This window comes from Melospiza georgiana, chromosome 4 (genome assembly GCF_028018845.1).
Source record: "Melospiza georgiana isolate bMelGeo1 chromosome 4, bMelGeo1.pri, whole genome shotgun sequence".
Classification (NCBI taxonomy): domain Eukaryota; kingdom Metazoa; phylum Chordata; class Aves; order Passeriformes; family Passerellidae; genus Melospiza; species Melospiza georgiana.
Genome location: NC_080433.1, coordinates 45,734,221 through 45,756,873, shown reverse-complemented (window position 1 = coordinate 45,756,873; position 22,653 = coordinate 45,734,221). Strand labels below are relative to the sequence as shown.

Sequence of the window (22,653 nt, the reverse complement as noted above, 5' to 3'; positions counted from 1 at the left end):
AGTTTTTGAATACTGATTGTATAGTCTGCAAGAAAACTTGGCCATAAACTGAGTACTTGAAGTCTTATACTTAAGCAAGAATTATAAAATTAAATATGAATTGTTTAAAAGGACTTAAGGTGCAGAAACACTCCATTCCCCTGGACGAAAACCAGTATTTTCCACTTTTTCCTCCTTTAAGAGAGCTGCTTCATGTTCGGCTTCAGATAAAGTAAGGGTTTTGAAAGCCACTGGAAATGATACGTCTAACTACTTTGCCCCATTCTCTACCATGAAGACCACTCGTTTACTGGCATCCTAATGAAACACCTATGCCACCTTTTGATATAACTTGACACATATTTCATCTCTCTCTACAGTGTACATGTATCAACTTCAGAAAGTGGGCCTCCTTTCATTAAGGGCAAAAAAGTATAAAATGCATTTTCCTTTACTAAAGTGGTATTATTGATAAGAATAGCTGTTATGGGACAAACAGTTGTGTACCTGAGGCAAGGGGATGAAAAACCCCCAAGGGGACAGTTATTCTATATCCACAATAGACAGCTCAACCACATTTGCTTATGGCTTGATCAAAATGACAAAAGACAAAAGATTTTTTTCTTTTTCAAGGTCAGCTTGTATTGAAAACCTCTGTAAAAACACCTGTAATAGTGTAAGGTAGTACCAAAACAAAACAGATAAATATTCTTTTTCTTTAAACTGTTAAACTTTATTATAAATTAAAATTTCTTTACAAAAAATTGCACATAATTGACCACTCTTAGGTTCTGATGCACTGGCATTTGCAAAAGTTTCTTTAATCTTCAAGTTTAATAGTCTCTGCCATGAGTCCAATGCAGAAAAGGGCAGTAAGCAACCCTCTTAGAGCCTTCAAGTGCAAGAAGCATACTTGTGGCCACGGCAGTTACACTTTCCTTAAGAGCGGCTGCTTTTGTTTTAAATCCTGTAATGAAAAAGTCTCAAAAAAGGTTTAAAAAAGGAAAAAAACCCAAAATGGACTAGTTGCTTTTTACTGTAAACACAGCCCAGTAAATTAATCCCAAACACAGATCTCTCAGGCATCAGCGAGAGTGTCAAGTGAATCAGGAACAGCAAAACAAAGAAAATAGTAAATAAAAAGAAAACATAAAAAAATAAAGTCTGTCATTTTGATTAACTATACTTACGTAGATGATGTTATGAGAATCTGGCAGGGCCCAGAAGCAAGGCCAGACAGGGAGTTCATGTTTCCAGAGGAAGGTCATGTTAATTGTTTCCAGGTTCAAGGAAAGCAGACTGGAGACTTGATATGCTCAGCAATACTCATCTGCCTTACACAGATGCTAGGGCATGCATCAGCCTGAAGAATCATTCAACTGATTTTGGCATTTTATAGGACTTATGGCTGACCATACCCAGTGTTCAGAGATTCTTGTTTTCTGTTCTGTAAGTGTTTAAATTTAAAAGCTCATCTAGGCTGACTCCAACCTCTTGGCACTTGGAAACTAGTTTTCTCAGGTTATCAGTTTTACCTCCTCCTGATGCTTCAAACAAGAGTTGCTGAAAGAGATGGGGAAGCAGATATAAGATTTAGCCAGAGCCTGAGCATCACCACATCTATGGATATGGGATATGCAGAGAATTTATATGAAACCTCAAACTTAATCATAAGGAGAAAACATTACATCTTTCCACAGTGTTGCACATAGAGGTAACTTCTGAAGGGCTCTCTGATATAAATGATGGACCTGTAAAACAAAGGCAAGTATTAAAAGTCAGCACAATTTCATGCACGCAAAATGAATTATTTGAAGCACAAAAATCTCTTGCAATAATTTTTTTATAGTTTTGAAGTGAAGCATTAAACTGGTACTAAAAGCAAAGGCAAGTTTATGTCTGACCTTAATTCTGACCCTTGTATGAATATGATTAGTTACATGAGGACTTGCTATTTTTCTTCACAAGATTCTTGCCTCATTCATTGCACAGGATGGAACACATTCAGGGAAGGAAGCAGCTTACTGAGTATTTCTTTCACCACTCAATATGTAGTCTCAAGTCTTGTTTATTGCATATCATCACAATCCTGCAATGAAAATTACTGTTTCATGGGCTTTTTTCCTTCAGCATCTATCTATGCTTCAACAATCAGTATAAGTCTTTGCAACTCTCAAAAAAAAAAATGGTTTTACCATTTTACGGTTCAAAACAGAGGACCAAAATATTTAATACTAGTACTTACTCAAGTGTCCTTCAACTACTGGTATCTTAAGTCCCAACTTCAATCAGAGTCACTAGGGGAGGTATTTGTTGGCATTTTAAATACTTGTACCCATTTTCATATTCTTTTAACAAACCTTTACATGACCTCTGAAGGAAATAAATGACAGGTTCTCCAGGAACAGGAAATCCAGAATCTGAATGACAATTCAATTTTAAACCAATATCCTACTTGCTTACTAGAATATCCAGTTATCTGGAACAATCACTGATTTGTGTAAACAGTTTTAAGTGCTCACTATTATCCCAGACCAAAGACCCCCACAAAAACCCAACTGCACTGTGTGTGACTACTTAAGTGATTTTACCACATACAGTATAATTAGTGAGGTGGTTGCAGAAGAAAACCACAAGATTTCTTCTGGGTGTAATCCAGCTACAGTGTTTCACATATGCCTTCATTTTAATTGGTTCATTTTCTTTAAGGGCCCTCTTGTTATGCATTTGACATATATTTTTCTAACCAAACAAATCAGAGCTCTTTTCAGTCACCAGCCTTACTACAGGCAGTGTTCTAAGATGTAGTCCATCTAATACAATGACTGAAGCAGGGATCTGTGATTAATTACAGATTACACCAAACCATCAACAGAGACAGAATTAAGGTTGAATAGGCAATTCAGCCTTTGATATCTCCTGACTTTGAGCTATTTGATCTAACAAATAAAGTAATTCTGCTTAGGGGATGTTCTTCTTAAACATTCTAGGAGATCATAGAAAAGGAAAGAAAACATTTCATATGTGAGTCTGACAACAGCCATGCTACCCTTTATGGATCAGTTAAAGCTTTAATATTGATTCAGAAGACCACTGACAAAAAAGAAGGATGCTAAGAGTCAGCCACTATTAAGATGACACAAAGCCAAATACAGCAGAGAAGTAGCTCAAATACCACAAACAAGAGATGAATCACAAATCAAGGGCCTCATGACAGCCCCCACCCCCAAATACACAGATGGAAGAGTATTTTGAAGGTGACAGCAACAATACCAGGAAGATAATTCTATTTGAAAAGTGATGCAGTTGCTGTGCCAAAAAACCGCTTTGGTGTTTCTACACAGAGAGATATTTCCCTACTCTAAGTACTAGTAAGTAAACCTATTATTTTGGAAAAAAGGAACTGGACTCTTGTGTGTGGTCAGGAATTATGGAAACTCTTTTCATACACTAGTTTGGCAGACCCCACCCTTCCAACTACTTCACAGAATAAAAGAATGGTTTAGGTTGGAAGGGATCTTACAGATCATCTAGATAACAAACCCCCTGCCATGGGTAGAGACATCTTCCACTGAACTAGACCAGGTTGCTCAAAACCCCACCCAGTCTGGCCTAGAAAGCTCATCCCTGGAAGCAATCTACAACTTCTCTGGGCAACCTGTTTGTATCTCACCACTTCAAAATAAAGCTGGTTTTTCTAATCTACTCAATCTATCTCTCTGCTTGAAGCTATTCCCTCTCACCCTAGTATGACATGCCCTTGCAAAAAGTTTCTCTCCAGCTCTCTTGTCCACTTGTAAAAATAGTCACTATCATCATCTTCCAGCATGAGTCTTGCTTCCCCCTCTGCTAGAACTTAAAATATAACAATCTCCTCCAGGTAAATAGCAAAAAAAAAAAAAAAAATGGGAGAAGAATATAGCCTTCCCAGTATGGGAAAGATACACAGAAAGAGCATGCACTCACTATATAATCCATTCTACCTCAACTGTCAAAAACATTTCTCACACCTGAGGCACATGTTTTGGTGTCTATAAACAAGAGTATTTCAACTAACTAGAAATCTTGGATTTACAAGATTATCATTGTTTTGGATAAAGCCAAGGAGTGAGAAGTTTTACAGAATTTCATAATTACTCATTTTAGTACACTGTGTTGACTTACTTCTCTTTGTCCCATTAGAAAGCATTCGGCAGCAATGGCTCTGAGGAAAAGAAATATATAAAAACATTTATTCTTGAATTATTTTAAATGCCATTAATGGCAGAATACTGACTGTGGAATGGAATGACTAATTCCTTGAGAAGAAACTAACTTCCAATGAGATTAATCTATTGTGAAAATAGAAAAATAACCATTTTTTAAAAACAACCTTACATGAGCAAGACATTTCAGTGGTTCCCCATTATGAACAAACACTGAAGAAAAAGATCAGTTCAGCATCACTGGATAATGGAGAATACTGCTATTGTGATATATAAAGGGGAGGGGTAGAGAGGGGGAGACAGAAGTCAATAGTTGAATTTTAAAAGGCAACTTTTAAATACATAATTCATATTTATCTGCATAATATCCATTCAGTTAAGTTTCCCCAAGAGGGAAATTTCATTTCTCATTTTAAAGAAGTGACAGTACCTCTGTCTGCTGTAACGAAGTTACTCTCAAAATAAGCTTATGAAGAGAAGCTTCGAGTACAAGCCAAATTAGAAGGACATTTCAGATTTACCTTTGTGAAGTAAACCTTACAAACAAAAGCAATAGCTATGAAAACAGATGTATGACTGTTGCATTACATTTTCCAGATGGCCAGGCAAGTTGGGATATTATATGTAAACATCTTGGCTTGTAGTTTCAGAATCTGAACATTGCTCTCCTCCCAGTATCGCAGAAGCAGTCTGTAAAAGGCATTCATGAGAAAGGACCAGTGCTCTAATCACTTGGAATAGAAAAGCTATCCAAAGATAGAAACACATTACACAAAATACATTACACCTAATCTGAGTCAAGAGTTGCAAGTAGGAAAAAGCCCAAGCCACCATATACAAATTTGATATTTTCCTCAGAACAAAACAAGCAAAGATACACTTTCAGAGAATAACTAAAAAGTGCAAAATCAGAAAGAAAACATGATCTTGGCATATTACAAGTGGATTCACTTTTAGCATGCACAGGGTAACTACACATTTGAAAAAAGACAAATTAGCTTTATAGTAATGGGGCTAGGGATAATATTCAGTCAGTTCTGCTCACCCATTTCATGCAGTATCAACACTGTCTAAGGGAGCTGCAAGTTCCATCTAGACAGAATCGCAACTTGGGTTTAAAATGAAGCCATTCAACTTGATGTGCCAAAGGCAGGTGTGTCACACTCTCCCCCTGCCCACAACCACACGTGAGCCTTGCTCTGAGTTCTTTAGGGGTCACTCTTGATGATGAACAGTGTTTTGGGACTTCTCAATATTACTAAAATATTCATGTGTGCGGTGCACCTGAACACAGTAAAATATGGACTCTCATCCTGGCAGAGCACACTTTGAAACAGTTCAAGAGCCAGTGCAATGCTTACATTAACTGGTTGTTTCCCATCCGATTTCCTTTAAATTATGATTTATCATTGCTAAATAAATGTCAAATTATGCTTAAGCAAGCACTGTTGTAGACTGGTATATCCATTTTTATCTGTTCTGGAACTACATTTGTAATAGATCATCAAGTAACAAAAATATTTTTATATATATCTGATGTTTCTCTACCCACTTGAAATTTTGACCATTTGAAGTCATCATGTACAATACAGAGTTAATTTCTGTATAATTATAACCTGTCTGTAGACAGAACAGAACATTGTCAAGTCTAAGATGGAGGTGATGTCAGAAGGCACAATATGCCTCAAGCAACATGCAATGATAGAGGAATAGTTTTACTTCTGTAGTAGACAGCAAATCATGCATATCTTGCACAAAAAACAATAGTTGTTAATCACCTGCCTTAATTGAAAGTATTTTTACATACCTCAGTGCAAGTCCAGGATTAGTAGGCATGGTAGAACAAAACCGTTCCAAGGTTTTGGAATGCTGAGATTTTGGAATGCAGCTCAAATAAAAAAGAATTACCTGTAGAATTTGAATTATAAATATTAATCCACTTTATAGTCTTGTTCTCCTAAGAATAATGGTATGACAAACTATGAACACTATGACTAAAATGAGTTGCCACCTTCAAACCTTATCCCTCAAGAATACATAAATCAATTCGAATAATATTACTTCAGTGTCAAGTTGCTAGCGCCACCTATTTTAGTCTTTCTAGCCTGCATTTAATACATAAAGATAAATGCACTGCTTGCTAGCAAAAAGGGATCCAAGATTTCTGTAAGCTTTATTCTGTCTGTATAAGTGCTCAACTTCTCCCTCCTACTTAATTTCTTCTATTTCTCAACCATTATAACTTCTATGATCAAAACTCTTTTCATCTGCAGACCCCTCTTGTGTAACCATATCTTCCTTCCCTCACCAATTTTCTCTTTTCTCCAGAAAAAGATAATTTTTCATTACCATGTCATGAAGTTTCTCTTAGCATTACAGGACCTTTATTTGAAAAGGTGACTGCTAGATACTCTTCTGCTCAAAACACTACTACACTCAGACACTTTCTTCTTTTGCCAGCTCTTAGTCTTCATATACTGGTGCTGGACTTGAACAAATAGATTACAGGTACCTGCAAACAGGTCATCAGCCACTTTGTTTAACTAAAACTGCCCACAGACACATTTTTACCTTATTATGAAACTCATAATTGGTCCAATAATCAGCAGTACTAAATGGAATTGGATATTGTGTGGGGACTGTCACCAGACATCTGTTCACTAGATCAGTAAAAAGCTTGAATTCTTGAACTTTGTTGCTGGATTCAACAACTTTGCTATTGAGAAAAACAAGGTAACTGGAAGAAAAAAAAAGAAAAAAAATGGTTCTGGTAGTGTTCATTTAATGGTTGAGATTAATTAACTTTCTTCCCTTAAGAACTTACTCCAACCAAATGTTCTGAACCGTTTCCTGCTGCATCACTGCCCCCAGAGCTGCTTCATAAGCATCCAGTGCTTCACCAACACTTGCATGAAGAGACTGGCACAAACTGTTTATAATAAAAGATAAAAACCATTGTGTGTAACAATGACACAATTAAGAATTTCGCATTCTCAGATGCAAGAAAAAAACCAGTGTTTTCAGCTTAAATGTATCATGGACTAATTTATCAGTCAATTTATTAGAATGGTTAAGTCTCAAAAGCAGGTAACAAGGAATATCATGAAGTTTGAAATACAACCCTTAAAAGTAAGTATTACAAACTGTCTTCTACTCCTGTAAAGTACCCTTTACTAATACTAATTAGAATGCTGTGATTGCTGCAGAATACGGAGACAAGTCTTGAGTTTCCATTTTGACAGCTCCAGAACAATACATTTTGAAGTCCAATTAAAGCCACTTGAGAAACAGCATCAGTCTGGCAACAAAGTTAGTATTTTGAAACAAACATTACCAGGATCTGGGGTAGAAATATACTGATTGCTTCAGAGGGGAAAAAAAATAAAACTGACAAGAAAGGTCAAAAAACCCTCCCAAAATTTTCTTCAACAGTTTCTCAAAAAAACATACAGTTAGACCAACACACAAGACCTAATCAAAGACAGGAGCTGACACATTCTTAGATCAAGACACAGTAAAAACTTCATATTCCAAAGTGCAACATAAGAATGAAAAAAAAAAAAATTAAGGCTTGCAATAAGTAATGAGGGGGAAAATCTAACAACCTCATAAAGGAGTACACAGAAGTACATTAAGTGTAAATAGTGCTGACCTTGCTACCAAGCCCTCTTGACTAAAGTTACAGAATCTGTGGGTGATTCTACTCCTGCTTTCCCCAGGAATTATTAACTAAATCACCTATTTGCTACCCTTTCTAAAATAGTGTGTGTATGCATTAGTGTGCAAACATGCATGCACACAAATGGTCTTTCCAAGTAAAACACTGTTATAAGACCTTTAAGGCTTTGCAGATTTCAATCTATTTTCACTTGGTAAAAGTCAACTTTTATGTTTTTGGTCCTCCATACCTAAAGAAAGGTAATATAGGTAACACAGGCCCAGGTACCTAGATACTTACTGCAGCAAAACTCAAAATGAGAAATACTCAATTATTAGCTCTGAAAGAAATTTAGGTACTCCCTCCTAGAAGAGGGTGCTAAAATACAGGAGAATCTGAGCTTAAGTCAGCATATCTTATGACTAAATAGTGACCTAAAGTGTCTTAGTAACAATGCTTCTATTGCACAAGTGGTGAACCCAAAACTGAGCTTGTCAAGAGATATTTTGCTAAAAATCAAAATTAAGAAGTATTTAAGTTGACAGTAATAGACAGTGCAAAAAAATCCCATAAACTTTAAATAAGGTTTTGATCAAATTTTCTTGAAAACCATACACTTTACCTCAAAGCTGTCCACCAATTAAAAACAATAAGCAATAGTGTTGAAGAAGTACTGTGGATTTTCACTCATTATGTGAAACAGTACCATCCTTGCCCTTTTACTTTTCTGAAAAGCCAAATAGCTACTTGTGAAGGCTGACCAACCTAGACCATGAAATGGTAAACTTCTTAAACAGTGTAAGCCAGCACCTCAGTAACCACACTTAAGTAACTGGTGTAAGTTACAGACAGCTAATAATGTGGTCTCTGGCAATCCTGTATACTGCTGCTATCAAAAGGAATGATGGAAGAAATAGAAAAAAAACCAAAAGAAAAAATATTGTGTATACATGACAAAGACATGTTCCATTATAACCTTTACAACCTCTTGTGGAGGAATAAGTCACCCTCCTGTATTACTTTGCTGTGGAGCTCCTTCATGAACAGCTAAAACAATGAGTCAAGGAGCTGGGGAGATCAGGACTAAACTGAATGGAAACTTACAGTAAAACTATTGTAAAATAAAAGGGAGACAACTGAAAGCCAAGAGAACGAAAAACCCAGTATACTAGTAGCAGCAACCTAAACCAAAAGTAAAACAAAAAAACATTTTGAGATGAACACACCTATTACCATTCCTGTAGGTCAGAATTTCTGAAAGATTACTCAAGTGGAAAATTTAAGCTGACATGTAACTCAGTTTCATAAAATTATCTCCATTGTGCAGCAGGCCAGTATGTTCTCTAAGGACTGGCCAATCATTTATTCAGAGAAACCAAAGTGATACACCCTCAGGCAAGTAATGAATGCTCTGCTTTTGAAAATGCAATTTTACTCAGACACAATAGCTCTTTCTCAGAAATCCCTGGGAAAATCTCACCAGTAGATCTGCCACAGATACGGGATTTGCTGGTTAACAACATCATCTGTGAGATGTTCTTTATAGAGAGGTGATGTAAATTCAATTGGCATTGGAAAATTCAAGAGATATCTACAAGAGAAAAAAGTAGTAGTAAACAAGAATAGCCTTCTACATGGAAGAATCCTATGTATATGTAACACTCAGTTACAAAGTCCAGTTCATGAAAAATACTAAAAAAATGCACTTCTCCTAGATTTCAGTTTAATTCTACCCAGATAAAATCTGTACAGAAAGCATTTCACAGAAATATAGAAGTAATTAATACAGAAGACATTCACTCTTTCACTATATATGAAGTTAAATGTTGCCCTATATGACAGACTCTCCTCTTCCTTCATAAAATGCATCAAGTACATAAACAAATGCAAGCAAGAATAAAATCTAACATCTAACTTAGAGATAAAAACATTTCAAAAGCTCATCTGAATAAGCTTTATCATGGAAAGCTTTTGCTTTGAAGACCTTCACAAGCATCACAGGGAACTTGGCAGATTCCAAAACTTCTGTCTTGTAACTAGGTGCTAAATTTCCAGGGGGAAGTCATCAGGCTACATATGAAATCTGTATCTTCTCAACAATAATCTAATTAATAACACGCTGGACCTCTTGATGAAGGTCTTTTTCAAGTGCCTAAACAGTGTTATTTTAGATACGTAATTTTAGGCACCTAGCTTTAGGGGGGGAAAAAAAAACAAAACCAACTTTGGTATATATATGATTGATTTTCATTACCCAAATCCAGACACTCAACATTTTTACTGTTTAATTTTTAGATATTCATGGCTCTACAAATTAGTGTCTGTGCAATAACAAGTGTAAACCTTATGCCCAAGTCACTATGAGCTGAAGTTTTGGCAAAACATGCCATGCTAAAAAACACGAGTTTAAAAGTTCTAGATAACCATGCAATTCAAGAAAATGCCAATATTTCCAAACTTTAAATTAAAATATTATTCTAAACATACCTTAAGAGATCCATGGGACCATGCTCTTGGCATGTATTCTCAAAGAAAGCTGCCACGAAATCTTGCAACAGTGGAAGAATACTGCTTGACCTTTCCTGTTTTGTTGTTGGGTTTTTTTTTTAATGAAAAAAAAATCAAATATCAACCTGAATATGGTGAGACTAATATAAGCAAAATAAATTACAAGTGGTGTGTCTATCTCTGCAATGCTCCATTGTCATCATTTTCTCACAAATGAAGTTTAAATGAGGCAGTCAGCAGTAGAAAGAAGATGAAAAAGTATTATATTGTGCTTTTACTTTCTGTTTTCTTTCTTAAGGATATTACTAACACTGAATTAGAACAACACCAACTATAAATCTATGGTTTTATGTAATTGCTGAGATTATATTTTATCATGTCAATTGTCTTGCTAATTATACTTTTCCTATTTATAGGAAGGTGTAGTAGACATTACAAAAATATCACTAAGTTGATTCAATTTTGTAAGATTTTTAAACAACACACTGAGCCCAAACTTTGCAGAGCTAGCAGACCAGCAAGTAAGTTTTGAAGTGGAGTATTACCTGTGAAACAAGAAATTTACACAACCGATAAAAAATTTCTGCATTCTGAGGATTCTTCTCAAAAGCTCCAATCCACACCCTGTGGGCATTTTCGCTCTGCTTCATCTGCAAATACAAGGTGGCCAAACTCTCCAAGAGCTGACAGTTGTTAGGGCAGAGCTCCAATAAAGACCTACAAAGTTCTGCAGCAGACTCCCACCTTAAAGAAAAGTAAAGGTTAAGTTTAATAAAAAAAAAAAAAAAAAAGCAAGAGTCAAGTACTCCAGTTAAGAATGTCTTGAAACAGCTTACCTTTCAAGAAGTTTCAGCAAAGCTATCATGTTCCTATAGAGAGGAAAGCAGGTAGCTATTCTTTTGTCAGCCTCAAGGCTTTCATCAGTACATGTTTTGACTGCATCTACAAAACAAAAGTAAAAAACAAAGCCTTTACACCTGAAACAGTGTCAAAGTTATGTGAAGCCTTAACATAATAAAATGTCTCCTTGGACATAAGGAAAATACATAAGTGTGAAAAGATATTTCTGAAAGTGCTTTCTTTGCAAATTCTTAGAAATAGATGATCACCTTTGGAAAAGCTCTCATTACTTATCACCACAGTGCCAAGACAAAGCTTTCAGTTTCATCTCTTACTCCTTTTAAAAATAGGAACCATCCTACCAATGAAACACTAAAGCAATGTTACAGACAGAAGTATATCCCTGGATTTAAAACCACATTTCAGGATTTGCAGCATAGCTGCTGAAAGCTATTGAGGCAAAAGCTAATGCAAGGATATTCTTTTTCTCCTCAGCATAATAAAACCCCATTACCACAGCTAGACTGCCTTCACTCACACAGCTGGGCTACTACATTAATTCTTGAGAATTTCAACACTGCATTACCAACAGCAGCATAGGTATTTTCTCAGTGGCAACTCCATACTGCTGCTGGCTAACCACTTAATATTGACATTCAGAAATACTGAATAACAGTATTTGTCTGCTACTATGAAGTCTACCTCTGGCAGCACTACCATAAGCTAAGAATTCAATTTCTTCTATCTTCATTTTCCATTTTTAAAAAATTATTCAATTTACCTGAACTGTGAATTAAGATAAACAAATGCATTGTTCTGTCTCTTTCAAGGAAATACACTAATATTCCAGGAAAGTAACTTCCCAATACACATATCCTACCTGAGGGGAAAAAGGGTAAGAAAAAACGACAGCTGAAGTTTGGTTTTATGCTTGCATAAGCCCAAGAAAACTAGCAATGTCATACAATCACATGCCACTGACTGGTCTTTTTCTCTGAACTATCATATTCTACCAAGATAAAGCTGAACTGAAACATCAGAAGAAAAACTCAAGAGTGTTGGTTAAGCATCCAAGAACATGGATTTTCCTCACTATTCTGGTTAAATCAAAATGCAATATTCACTGGATTAATTCACTGACTTAACATAGTCATCAACAGTGACTTGAAATTCTGAAGTTGAATAATACTTCTTGAATTACAACATGTGAAGAAAATATTAAGTATTTATCACCTTAATCTTACCTTCAAACATAGCTAAAAGTGTATCAGGATCAGTCTTCACATCTTGAACTGTCTGCCATGGTATTAAAAATGGCTCTTTGTGCACAATCCTTGAAGGACTAACATTAGCTGGATCATAGAACTTGACTGGGAGAACACCAAATTCAATTAGATGTATATAAGCCAGCCAAGCCAAGCAACGGTCACTTGCAGTAAGGTGTTCTGATATCATCTTTTCATTTGCTGATTTTAAAGCATTCTGTAAAGGGTGAAAGAAATACATCACATTTCAGTCAAAGAGTCTAAGATTTAAGAACAGGAAAAGAAAACAGGAAGAATAGGTTTTAATATTCTCAGAACTTTTCCAGAGAGTAGACTGGAACTAATTTGTTATGTAAATCAGAACCATATTCAGCTTATGTGAATGTGTGGTTATTCACCTTATGCACAGTTTGTAGTAAAAGGTTCAAGAAAAACCACAGAAGACTGCTATTGCAAAAAGTGAAGAGACACTTTGAAAACACACATTTCCCAACACGTGTTCTATTTTCCTGCTTTATTCTCCTATTACTTCCAGTTCCATAAGAAGTAATACAGTAGCTCTAGATACAACCCATCTACAATTTGGATTCAATTTGCTATATCCTACTAGGTCTTGTGCATTTGGGGTTGTCTGTTTGGCTTGGGGTTTTTATTTATTAAATTCTTGTTATAAAATTACTAAGTTACACCTATTAAAAGTCCACCATCTCTAGACATGTTTTAAAAAACGTTTTGGAAACCTGAGAACAAGGATATTACTTGAAATTTTTCTACTGGTCATATGCAAAGATAGAAGAGTCCAGTTAATCTAGCAGATACTAAATAAAATAATTAGGGCATGCAATTAAATAAAGTCTAAACACAATTTCTTTCTAAAACACAACAGAACCTCATGACTACCAATGTGCCAACATTTTGGACAAACACAGTAAGATCAAAGAATGCATTTTTCAAGAGAATGAATATACTTGCAAATTTATGCAAAATTCAGCAGAACACGTCCTGAAGTTGGCGAAAACTGGTGTTTCAAAAGCATTTCACTTAATACTTGAAAACTAAGTCCACAAAATACTTGAAAAAAATTGCTTTCAAGTTTTCCAATACACACTGCTATTTACTCTGAAGTAGCAGTTACTCCAAAATTATTTTCTCTGAAATACAATTAAATAATCTCATGCCAAGCCATTCTTTTCAACTACACATTTCAGATTCATTTGGAAAAAAAAAGTTTGACTTTGTGATGATGCTTTGAAGAAAGGTGAGGGTAACCAACCAGTGTAATTCTCCCTGGATTTCCATGTTGATTTGACACAAAGAGTTTTTTCTCCAGAGCCCTGCTCTTTTTATGCATTCAGAGTTACATTTCTCAGTACATTTGGAGAAAGCCAGCACAGCACTGTGCTCTCTCATTCCAACTGGAGCCAGACAAAAGCCTGAGGTTCTCAAACTCTGAGGGCAGTGACAGGCTGCAGCAAGCAGCAAGTGGCACCTACTGGCAGGAATGAAACAACCTGTAACTGAAAGGACAGAGCTCCCACTCTGGGAGAGGGTGATATCCATTTCTCACCTTCAGCCACCACTTTTATCATCAACACAAGAGTTAACAGTCACCTAAATTACTTCTACAGTCGTAGTTCTGGCCTGAGATAACTCAATGACTTCAGGGGTGACAGGAGCAATAAAATCTAATTTAACAGTCTGGGGCAATACTATTAGAAAGCTACTATGCTCTTTCCCAAGAACTACTGGTTTGATAATTTCTGTAGCAATTTTGAATACCTGAGGCAATACTCTCAGACCTTTCACTGCAAAAACCTGATCTATGGTTTACAAGAAACCAAAAAATAAAGTATCTCCCTGGGAATTATTTTGAGACCTAGTAGTCTAGGCTATTAGCTACACAAACAAAAAAAAAAGTAGGCAACAAAACCCTCAAAGCTACATGCAGCTTTTACAATGGCATCATAGCTCAAAGCAGAAGCCTCTACTTGCTGAAGAAATTCTCCTAAAGGAAGGCACAGTTCCACTAAAGTTCAAACTACCACAGTCACACAAATTAAAAAGGTGAAGCTATGAAAACACTCCTGGGGTGGTAACTTAAAAGTTACCTGCAGCAGAACAAGAGCATTCTGATGTCTTCCTGTAAAGAGGCTTAAATGAACCCTGTAGAGGAGTGTCTCCAGCAACTGAAAGGACACAAGATTTGGGTTTTCTCCTCCTCTTGTCACTTCCATTAAGAACTGCAGCATCCTCCCACATACATAGTCTTTTCCATCGAAGGAATTCTCCAAATTCAAAAACTAGAGAGAAATAATAGTAACAACAATCAAAATGCAAGTAAAGCTTCTACGTTAAGGTTTAAAAATCACACAGATCACAAACTTCAAATAATGCCTTTTGCTATCTTATCACGCCAAATTTTCATATTAAACCTCTAAAGATACCGCTTTTAATAGTACAAGAAAACCCACGTTTTGCAATCAATTTAACACATTGATTTTAAATAATTTTTACTACCTGAGGAAAACTGATGATTTCTAGAAATAACCTGCAAGAACCTGAATAGTTTCATTTTCAACTTTTGATGTTTCAAAAATAGTACTTTTCATTTGACACTTTCCTGTCACGCACGCTGACTTTACAGAGTAGAAAACACACACTTACAGGACCATTTAATACATCATTTGGAATTTTTACTTACTGTCCACCAAATTTGATAAGAGGGAGCATATTCCACTGCTGTTTCACACATTTCCTGTATCTCCTCCTTGGTTCCTCTTTTTGAGAAAAGTCTGAGGTAATGACACCAAATTTCAGGATTTTCTTTGTTGCTCTCCAGGGCTCGAGCCAAAACATTTAAAGTAGAATCTAAACACTCGGATGAGGAGCTGTAAAAATTAAATATTGAAAAAAGGACTCACATCAGCTGTGCTGGTATTATTACTTCCACTGTATCAAATATGAAAATGGATGTTTTTATTTAGAATGGAAGTCACACACAATATCTTTTCTCAAACATTGTCCTTTACTATATCAAAGCTTCAGCAAGTTTTCAAGTTTCAGAGGTTAGGAGGTACAATTGTTATAGTGCACAGAAATAAGTATTCTATGAAGACTGCCAATTCAAATAAAAGAGTCCAAATTAACTGAAAATTGGTAAGATTGGTCTCTAAGCAATCAGGATATAAAGGCATTTACACCATAGAGGCTTAAGAACTTAAGTACATACTTCAGAGGTGTATTAAAGTAAGTTAGATTTTCGTTAAATATTTAATTTACCTTCTACAGTCATTATATAAAGTCTTTATTTCAGCATATCATAAAGGTTCTGCCTCTAAGACATTAAAAAACCTGAAATTTTATTTTTTAAATAAAAAAATGAGACAATACCCACCAAGTAATATAAAATTAGCTGAAATAACTGATTATACTGCAAGCCACAGAGCCAAGCTATAATGCATAAATACATCTTCCATAAAACCACAGATTGTTTCTGAGGTCCCACTTATTCTGAAAACATCTTTCGAAATTATTTTGCATGGACATGTATGAGAAGAAATACACAAGTCTCAAAAAAAACCTAACACAGTTAATCATGCATAAATCTGAAGATTTCCAATCCCACTACTTTCACTTACTAGAGCAGTCAAATTTCTTCAGAGTACTGAAGAAGCAGGAATGGGAGAGGTGGCTGTTTTAAGAAAAGGATGTACATATCTTCCACTAGGATTTCTCCCTTCTCTTGATTGTTTCCCAACTACACTTATATTCAGAAGGCATGCTCTTCTCATGCTGCTACTTGCCAGCAATACTTGGGATTACTGGCCTTCCCAGTTCTACCCCTTCTATTGATCAGGCACCTACTGATACAGTTAAACTGATTTGTTTCCTAATTTCCCACTATTCACAGTTTAAACAAGGCTTTTAAAGTAGAGCTGCTCCTCTCCATTCCCCTTGCTTCCTGCTACAGTTGCTCAGCTGTACCTCACTATTAAAACTGAAGTCAATCATCATAATAGATGAAACCATCATGACAGACTTCCTATTCAAGTGATCTGACTGCCAACAGAAACTTGGTACTCTGCAGCATAATTTTAAGGAAGAGAAGCAATGAAACTCAGGAAACTGAAATTTAAAAAAAAATCACAAAATAAGAAACCAAGTGCTCAAGTGGATGATTTCTACAGGGATAAAACCAACTATCAAAACTGTCCTTTTAAGAAAGATGGCTGATGAAAGGAATTTCAAAAATTATTGCACCCATTCACTCTAGGGGAGAATGATTTGAGTTCATTGGCCCATTTTTACTGCTGGAAGTACAACATTCCATTGTCATCTTACACAGAGCACTTTTCAAACATGAACAATTACTTCTCCCACACTACTTACCATCAACTTCCATTCTGAAAAAGAACCTACGCAAAGATAAACCATCAGTGTAATTTATTACTCATATACTGCACTAAATATAATCTATTTTTTAACCTGCTTAAAGTAATGCATTATTTGTGGCATTGTCGAAGAAAAGTTCTTTAATATCAAATAGGAAACTTGATCATAGCAGCAAGGGCAAATGTAGCAAGGTCTCATATGTAACAGACATACCCTTCATTTTGATTCAAGTATTTATATGCAAGTTTAATCCAAAGCTGTACATCACAGGGGTTTTCTTGGACACTTGCTTCCAAGTTGGAAATGTCATCAGTCTCACTTGTAAAATACCGGACATCATCTGGAGTCACCACAGTATCAAGCACTGGAACTCTTTTTTTATGTTCTGAGGGATGGGCTGTAAATAATAGACAAATTTTTTAAAAAGAAAATTTCCTTTTTAAAACAGTAGTGACCAGTAACTCTCACAAGACGTGGCATTTACATATTTCAAGTACTCCCATCAATCACAAGTAAATAGCATTATCTCAGCATTCTTCAAACTGTATTGCTTGTAGAGAACTGGTTATATTCCAAATGTGAAAGAATGAAAGAATTAGCTGTAAAGTTTGCCTTGATCAACAGACACCAACTAAGGCAGTTCATCAGGCAGCATTACAAACTAGACATATTTGACAAAGAAAAATTTATCTCAACTCTGAGTCTCAAAAAATCCTTTTTAGAGATTTGCTAACAAATCCTAAAGCTCCTACCTCCAACAGTCACATGTGAAATGCTATCAGGTTACTGATGCTCTAGCAGCTTCCAAGTCTCAAATGCTGCTTAACTGGCGCCTTTTTTAACTCCTGACCTCACACCAAATACAAAATCTGCACAAATGTAAGGTAACTGAAAACTGATGTTTTATCATTTAAAGTTCAGGGGGAGGAAGAAGGAGAAAGCAGGGCTGTTGAAGCAAAATAAAACTTTCTTAAAATCCTAATGGTATATGGGCAAGGCTGAAACATTCTAGAGAAACAGTTCCTTATGCTCCTTTTAAGAACAGATAATTAGACATTCCACCCTAAGTTCCAGTCACATTAAAGAAAAAATCTAATAGAATTACAAGTGTAGGTCAAAACTTTACCCAAAAAATTTATGCAAAATAAAGTCTGCATACAGGAAGTGGAAAGTAAAGAAAGCTATTAAATAAAGCCCTGGCTTTCTCAAAAAACCCTTTAAAAATCAAGTGTTAGAAAGAGGTGGGTGGGTTTTTTCCTCTAGTATTCATTTAAAGGGTGCCACATATCCAGATTACCATATTTAATAGGTCCAACAAACTGTTCCTCTTCACTGCTGCTACTATCTAACAGAGGTTTTCTCCAGTACTTAGGTCTCCATTTCCTTTTCTCTTTCCAAGTTGTATGTGGAGGGGCTGTAAACAAAGTAGTAAAAATTCTTTCAGTTTCTGTATTCAAGAGTAAAATATTTTTCCTAATAAGGATTTTAGATAAAAAGATGCTGTGAGTTCAATAGAAAAAAGTGCATAAATTTCAATACTACTTACTTGAAATTTATTGTGCTTAAGTGCATAAACAAATTCTACAAATGGAACTCCAAAACTATTGTATTATTGCCTTAAACTCTGTACACTTTGTTACCATAATCAGAATTTATAATACTGAGATAAATAAATTATATTAAAATATATTTTTGGTTTACAAAACCATCAAGGTATACTCATATAGTTTTTACTCATTTATATACATTGTATTTAATCTAGCAAGCTACTTACTGTGACTTTTACTCTCATTGACGTTGCTGGCCAGAAGAACAGCCATCTGATCCACTGACATACGATCTCGGTTTATACCAAAAAGTTTTTCAACATATTTTTCTGAAACAAGAATATGTGCAGCTTAGATAAGCATATAGATTAAACAAATAAGTAACTTAACAGTAACTTAACACAATCTATGATAAATTTATGAAATATGACTGCTGTAAGAGGCATGGTAATTTAACATCCTAGCACAAAAAAATGAAAAATAACCAAGTTCTGTTTGGCCACTTGCCTATATGGCAAAGGCATTGTTATTAAATTCCAGCTCCACTGAAACAGGTCCGTCCAGTAGTTACACAAAACATTGAGGAAGGAGAGAGGTAAAGATTCCATGCTCACTGCTCCCCAACACCCTGAATCCCAGGAATACTTGTTTTTAATGAAATGTTCCTCAGACCAGTGATTCTTTTCTTTCTGTAAGACACCAATGTAACTACCCACTACAAAGGACTGAAACGGACAACTAAAGAAACTTCATATAGCTGTATCTTAGATATTGCTTCACATCAAAGTCCTTGCACATAGAGCTTTTAACGAAACTCATTCCCTTCAGAAAATAATTTTTAGATACAAAAGAGAACAAAAGACTCAATAACCTGTGGCAGTGCTGATTTCCTCATCAGTGCTTTTTTCTGAACAGCCAATCAGTTCTAAATTGTAAGACAGAATATCCTGAAAGAGCTGCTTACGGCTAAGAGTGCAATCTTTCATGTGCTGCCTAAAACAAATAAATAAGCAATTAATACATTTATCATAGCAACAAAATAATAAAGTTTTAGTACACACTTGGGTGAGGCATAAAGAAAACAATACCCACAGAAAAAGTACCGTTTGCTTTGAAAGTTGGTTTAATCAAAGTTGGTTAAATGTGTTTCTACATGAAACTTTTCTAAACTTTTCTTTCTAGGCTTTTTCTAAACTTTTCTTTCTAGGCTTTTTCTAAACTTTTCTTTCTAGGCTTTTTCTAAACTTAAGCCTACAGCACAGTATTTAGAACTTTCCAGTTCAAACAAAATAACTATAAGAATTAGACATCACTTTATATCTTAAAGAGTCTAACAATGGTCTGATGACAGCAGCTAAAAGCTGATCCAGAATAAAGTTCAGTCCAGTTTTACCAGTAGTTAGGTTTCCATATTGAGTACATTCCAAGCCAATTCATATCCCCTTTTAAATATACTGCACAAGATTAGTAAACAAGTTATTTTTTAATACAATTTAACACCAGCCTTTAAAGAAACAAACTTAGCTAGTACTTTTCCAGGAAACTAGAATTACACTACAATATTATTGGTTTTTCACTTAATCATTGATTTGGTATACACTTTTCAAATCAAGGGTGCTTAACAGTTTCAACCACTATGTAAGGTTCTATGAGTTGAAGTTATGTTGAAGCTGTATATAACCAGATCCATTGGAATTACTAGAAAAATGTTAAAATATTCTCTATCAGGCTGTACTATTTTTCTAAATTCACATTTAAAGAGCCTCCTCCTTCTTCATGGCTTAGTTGAAAGGGGTTTTTCTTCCAACTAAGTATCTGTAATAGACTATTAAAAATAACCTTGTCTAGAACCTGTGCATAGGATCACATATCCAAATCTTTCAAAGAAAAGAAAACAGTACTTATTTCAGACTCAAAGGCAGACATCTAGAAGAGAGGTTTCATTTAAGCCAGGAAAATAAAGAAGAACTTACCACTGACAGTCATCATCATTACACGTGCCTGTTAAATCAAAGCGGCAGAAACACTGTTTTGGCTCAATCATATTGCTATACGTTATTGAACTGAGGTACAGCTTCTCCTTGGTACGGAAATAAGGACTAAACCTAAAATGAAACAGCAAATTATGGTCAAAAAGTACACAAGGCAAGACATCAGTTTTCTAAAAGTAATTAAAATCACTCGCAGTACTAAATCTCATTATTTCCAAATCCCTGCTACTAACCAAAAGCATCATTAACCTACAGGCTACAAACAAGGCAAAAACAAGGGCAAGAGGAAGGGAACAATGGAATACTTCTCAACCTAATTAAGTTTTCCTCTAGCATTCTCATCTAGTTTAGGTGCAGAACTTCATTAATATGAGAACAGGAGTGGAGTAAAAACCCAGTATGGAAAGCAAACTACTGAAAGTGTATTTCAGTAGTTTATAGAAAATCTCAGGCTCTAATCAGCATTAAGACCAACATCAAATAGAAGTGTAAAGATAACTGTTAAAGACTAACTTGAAGAAATAGTAGGAAAGAAAACATTTCAGCCTTAGAACACATAAACAAACAAAACCAGTCTTAGTCTAGCAGACTAACACTTCTTTTAAATCTTTAGCTGAAGTTTGACTACATCCATTTTGGGATTTCTAGCTCCTTCAGGAATTGACATCATAACCTACAAGTTAAAATGAATACTCCTGTAAAGATGGTTTTCTCCATCTTCTACTGCTTAATTCCACAGCAATAAAAAAGCTGAAGCACATGGTAGGATACAACTTCTCCAGTTTAAATTCAACTTTTGTTGTCTACAATTTGACATGTAGGAACAAAGTTCTCTTTAGTCCAAAGACAGATGTGCCAAATTGATTACACTTGCAGCTATTACTGTCAAGTCAAGATGAATCACTGTGATTATGCCTCTTTCCAGTGAGGAGGAATCCAAAAATAGATGACTGAGCCAATTTTGACTCAGATTATGTAAATTCTAGCCAAGTTCAAAGACTGCATAACTGAAATATGCTTCTTGGATTTACACTGTTTCATACTAGATATAAAAATCCTGTTTTCAAACACTTAGCCATGTTTTTAGTTTAGTTGTATCAAACAATGCACAATACAATGTAAAAGCAGCACATTGCACAAAACCAAGGGACATGTGCATAGCAGAAAAACAAACCTGAATAAAATAATTCTATTTTCTAAACCAGGCAATATTGTTTAGGGATAGTCAAGTTTCTCACTAGGACTCGTCTTCCTGTACACATCTGGGTATCAAGGAAGAGCACTGAAGACCATATGAACAAGAACACACAAGTCAAAAAGCTGCTACAGTCTTCATACCTGTAGGATTTAAATAGCAGAAGAGGACTACGGTATGGTCCAAACGGAAATGGTTTCACTTCAGCTTGTTTACTTTGTGACGTAAAAATATCCACGTCCACTGAAATTTCCTAGGAAACAGATAAACAGATATACAGCAGCTGCTGGAGCACCTAATAACAACAAGCTTCATGTTTAATTGTACAACATTTACCTGACCACACAAGAGATCTTCCTTAGGCACAATACAGGCAGTACTTTTCATTAGCAGCTCTTTCAAGCTGTCAGCTTTAGCATAAAGTTTTTTCAGTTCATCAATATTCAATCCAAGGAACAGCTCGGGCTCCTCGGAAGCCTTTTTAGAAAGTTTGTTTATAGTTTCTTGTTTTGGAGTGTCCATGTGTTTTAGATTTGGCTTTGTAAAAGAATTCGATTCTCTGAAAGATCTCCTTCGTTCTCTGTTTGAATTAGACAAAACTTCATCATCAAAGTAATTTTCTTCACTGTCCAAAGTCAATTTGTCCTGTGTAAGATCATGAAGTGATGGCTGAGGTAATGCAAATTCAGATTCCTCTTCTACTTGAGGTGTGGTATTTGATTGTTCCTTGGTTTGAAGTGCACGGGCCTCCTTCAACTTCTGAATCTTTAGAGCATATTCATATTCTAGTTGCTGCAGTCGTTTTTTCTCTAGTGCAATCAATTCTGCTGAAGGCTTTTTTGGACTTGATGCAGGGGAGGTATCCAATTTCAACATTTTGCTTGGCTAAAAAGAAAAAAAAAAAATCTCTTTATTTCAATTTTCTCATCTACTGATCTATTGACAGGAAGGAAAAACATAGCCAAAATACTTAACTCAGCGTTTATAAAAATGTATTTTAAACTCTTGCCTGAAGATTTCAACAAACAGCAGAAAAACAACAAAGGTTTGCCACAAATCAAGTGGCAGATCTG

The 22,653-nt window shown here is 35.4% G+C and overlaps 1 protein-coding gene across 3 annotated transcripts in view; it reads right to left on the bottom strand.

Moving 5' to 3' along the window:
• Positions 1–676: 676 nt before the first annotated feature.
• The window catches only part of ZFC3H1 (zinc finger C3H1-type containing), a 41,746-nt gene continuing 19,769 nt past the window's right edge, over positions 677–22,653 (bottom strand). For all 3 annotated transcript variants that reach the window (XM_058022312.1, XM_058022313.1, XM_058022314.1), the window contains exons 15-35: positions 21,917–22,465; positions 21,724–21,833; positions 20,368–20,499; positions 19,266–19,387; positions 18,622–18,723; positions 18,145–18,261; positions 17,061–17,244; positions 15,157–15,343; positions 14,564–14,755; positions 12,435–12,672; positions 11,187–11,292; positions 10,896–11,094; positions 10,330–10,424; positions 9,323–9,433; positions 7,009–7,113; positions 6,756–6,921; positions 5,992–6,092; positions 4,773–4,874; positions 4,144–4,183; positions 1,668–1,730; positions 677–1,542 (exon numbers count right to left, since the gene is read on the bottom strand). In XM_058022312.1, the coding sequence (XP_057878295.1) occupies positions 1,405–1,542; positions 1,668–1,730; positions 4,144–4,183; positions 4,773–4,874; positions 5,992–6,092; positions 6,756–6,921; positions 7,009–7,113; positions 9,323–9,433; positions 10,330–10,424; positions 10,896–11,094; positions 11,187–11,292; positions 12,435–12,672; positions 14,564–14,755; positions 15,157–15,343; positions 17,061–17,244; positions 18,145–18,261; positions 18,622–18,723; positions 19,266–19,387; positions 20,368–20,499; positions 21,724–21,833; positions 21,917–22,465 (3,159 nt within the window). In that variant the 3' untranslated portion in view covers positions 677–1,404. The remainder of the gene's footprint in view (positions 1,543–1,667; positions 1,731–4,143; positions 4,184–4,772; positions 4,875–5,991; positions 6,093–6,755; positions 6,922–7,008; positions 7,114–9,322; positions 9,434–10,329; positions 10,425–10,895; positions 11,095–11,186; positions 11,293–12,434; positions 12,673–14,563; positions 14,756–15,156; positions 15,344–17,060; positions 17,245–18,144; positions 18,262–18,621; positions 18,724–19,265; positions 19,388–20,367; positions 20,500–21,723; positions 21,834–21,916; positions 22,466–22,653) is intronic.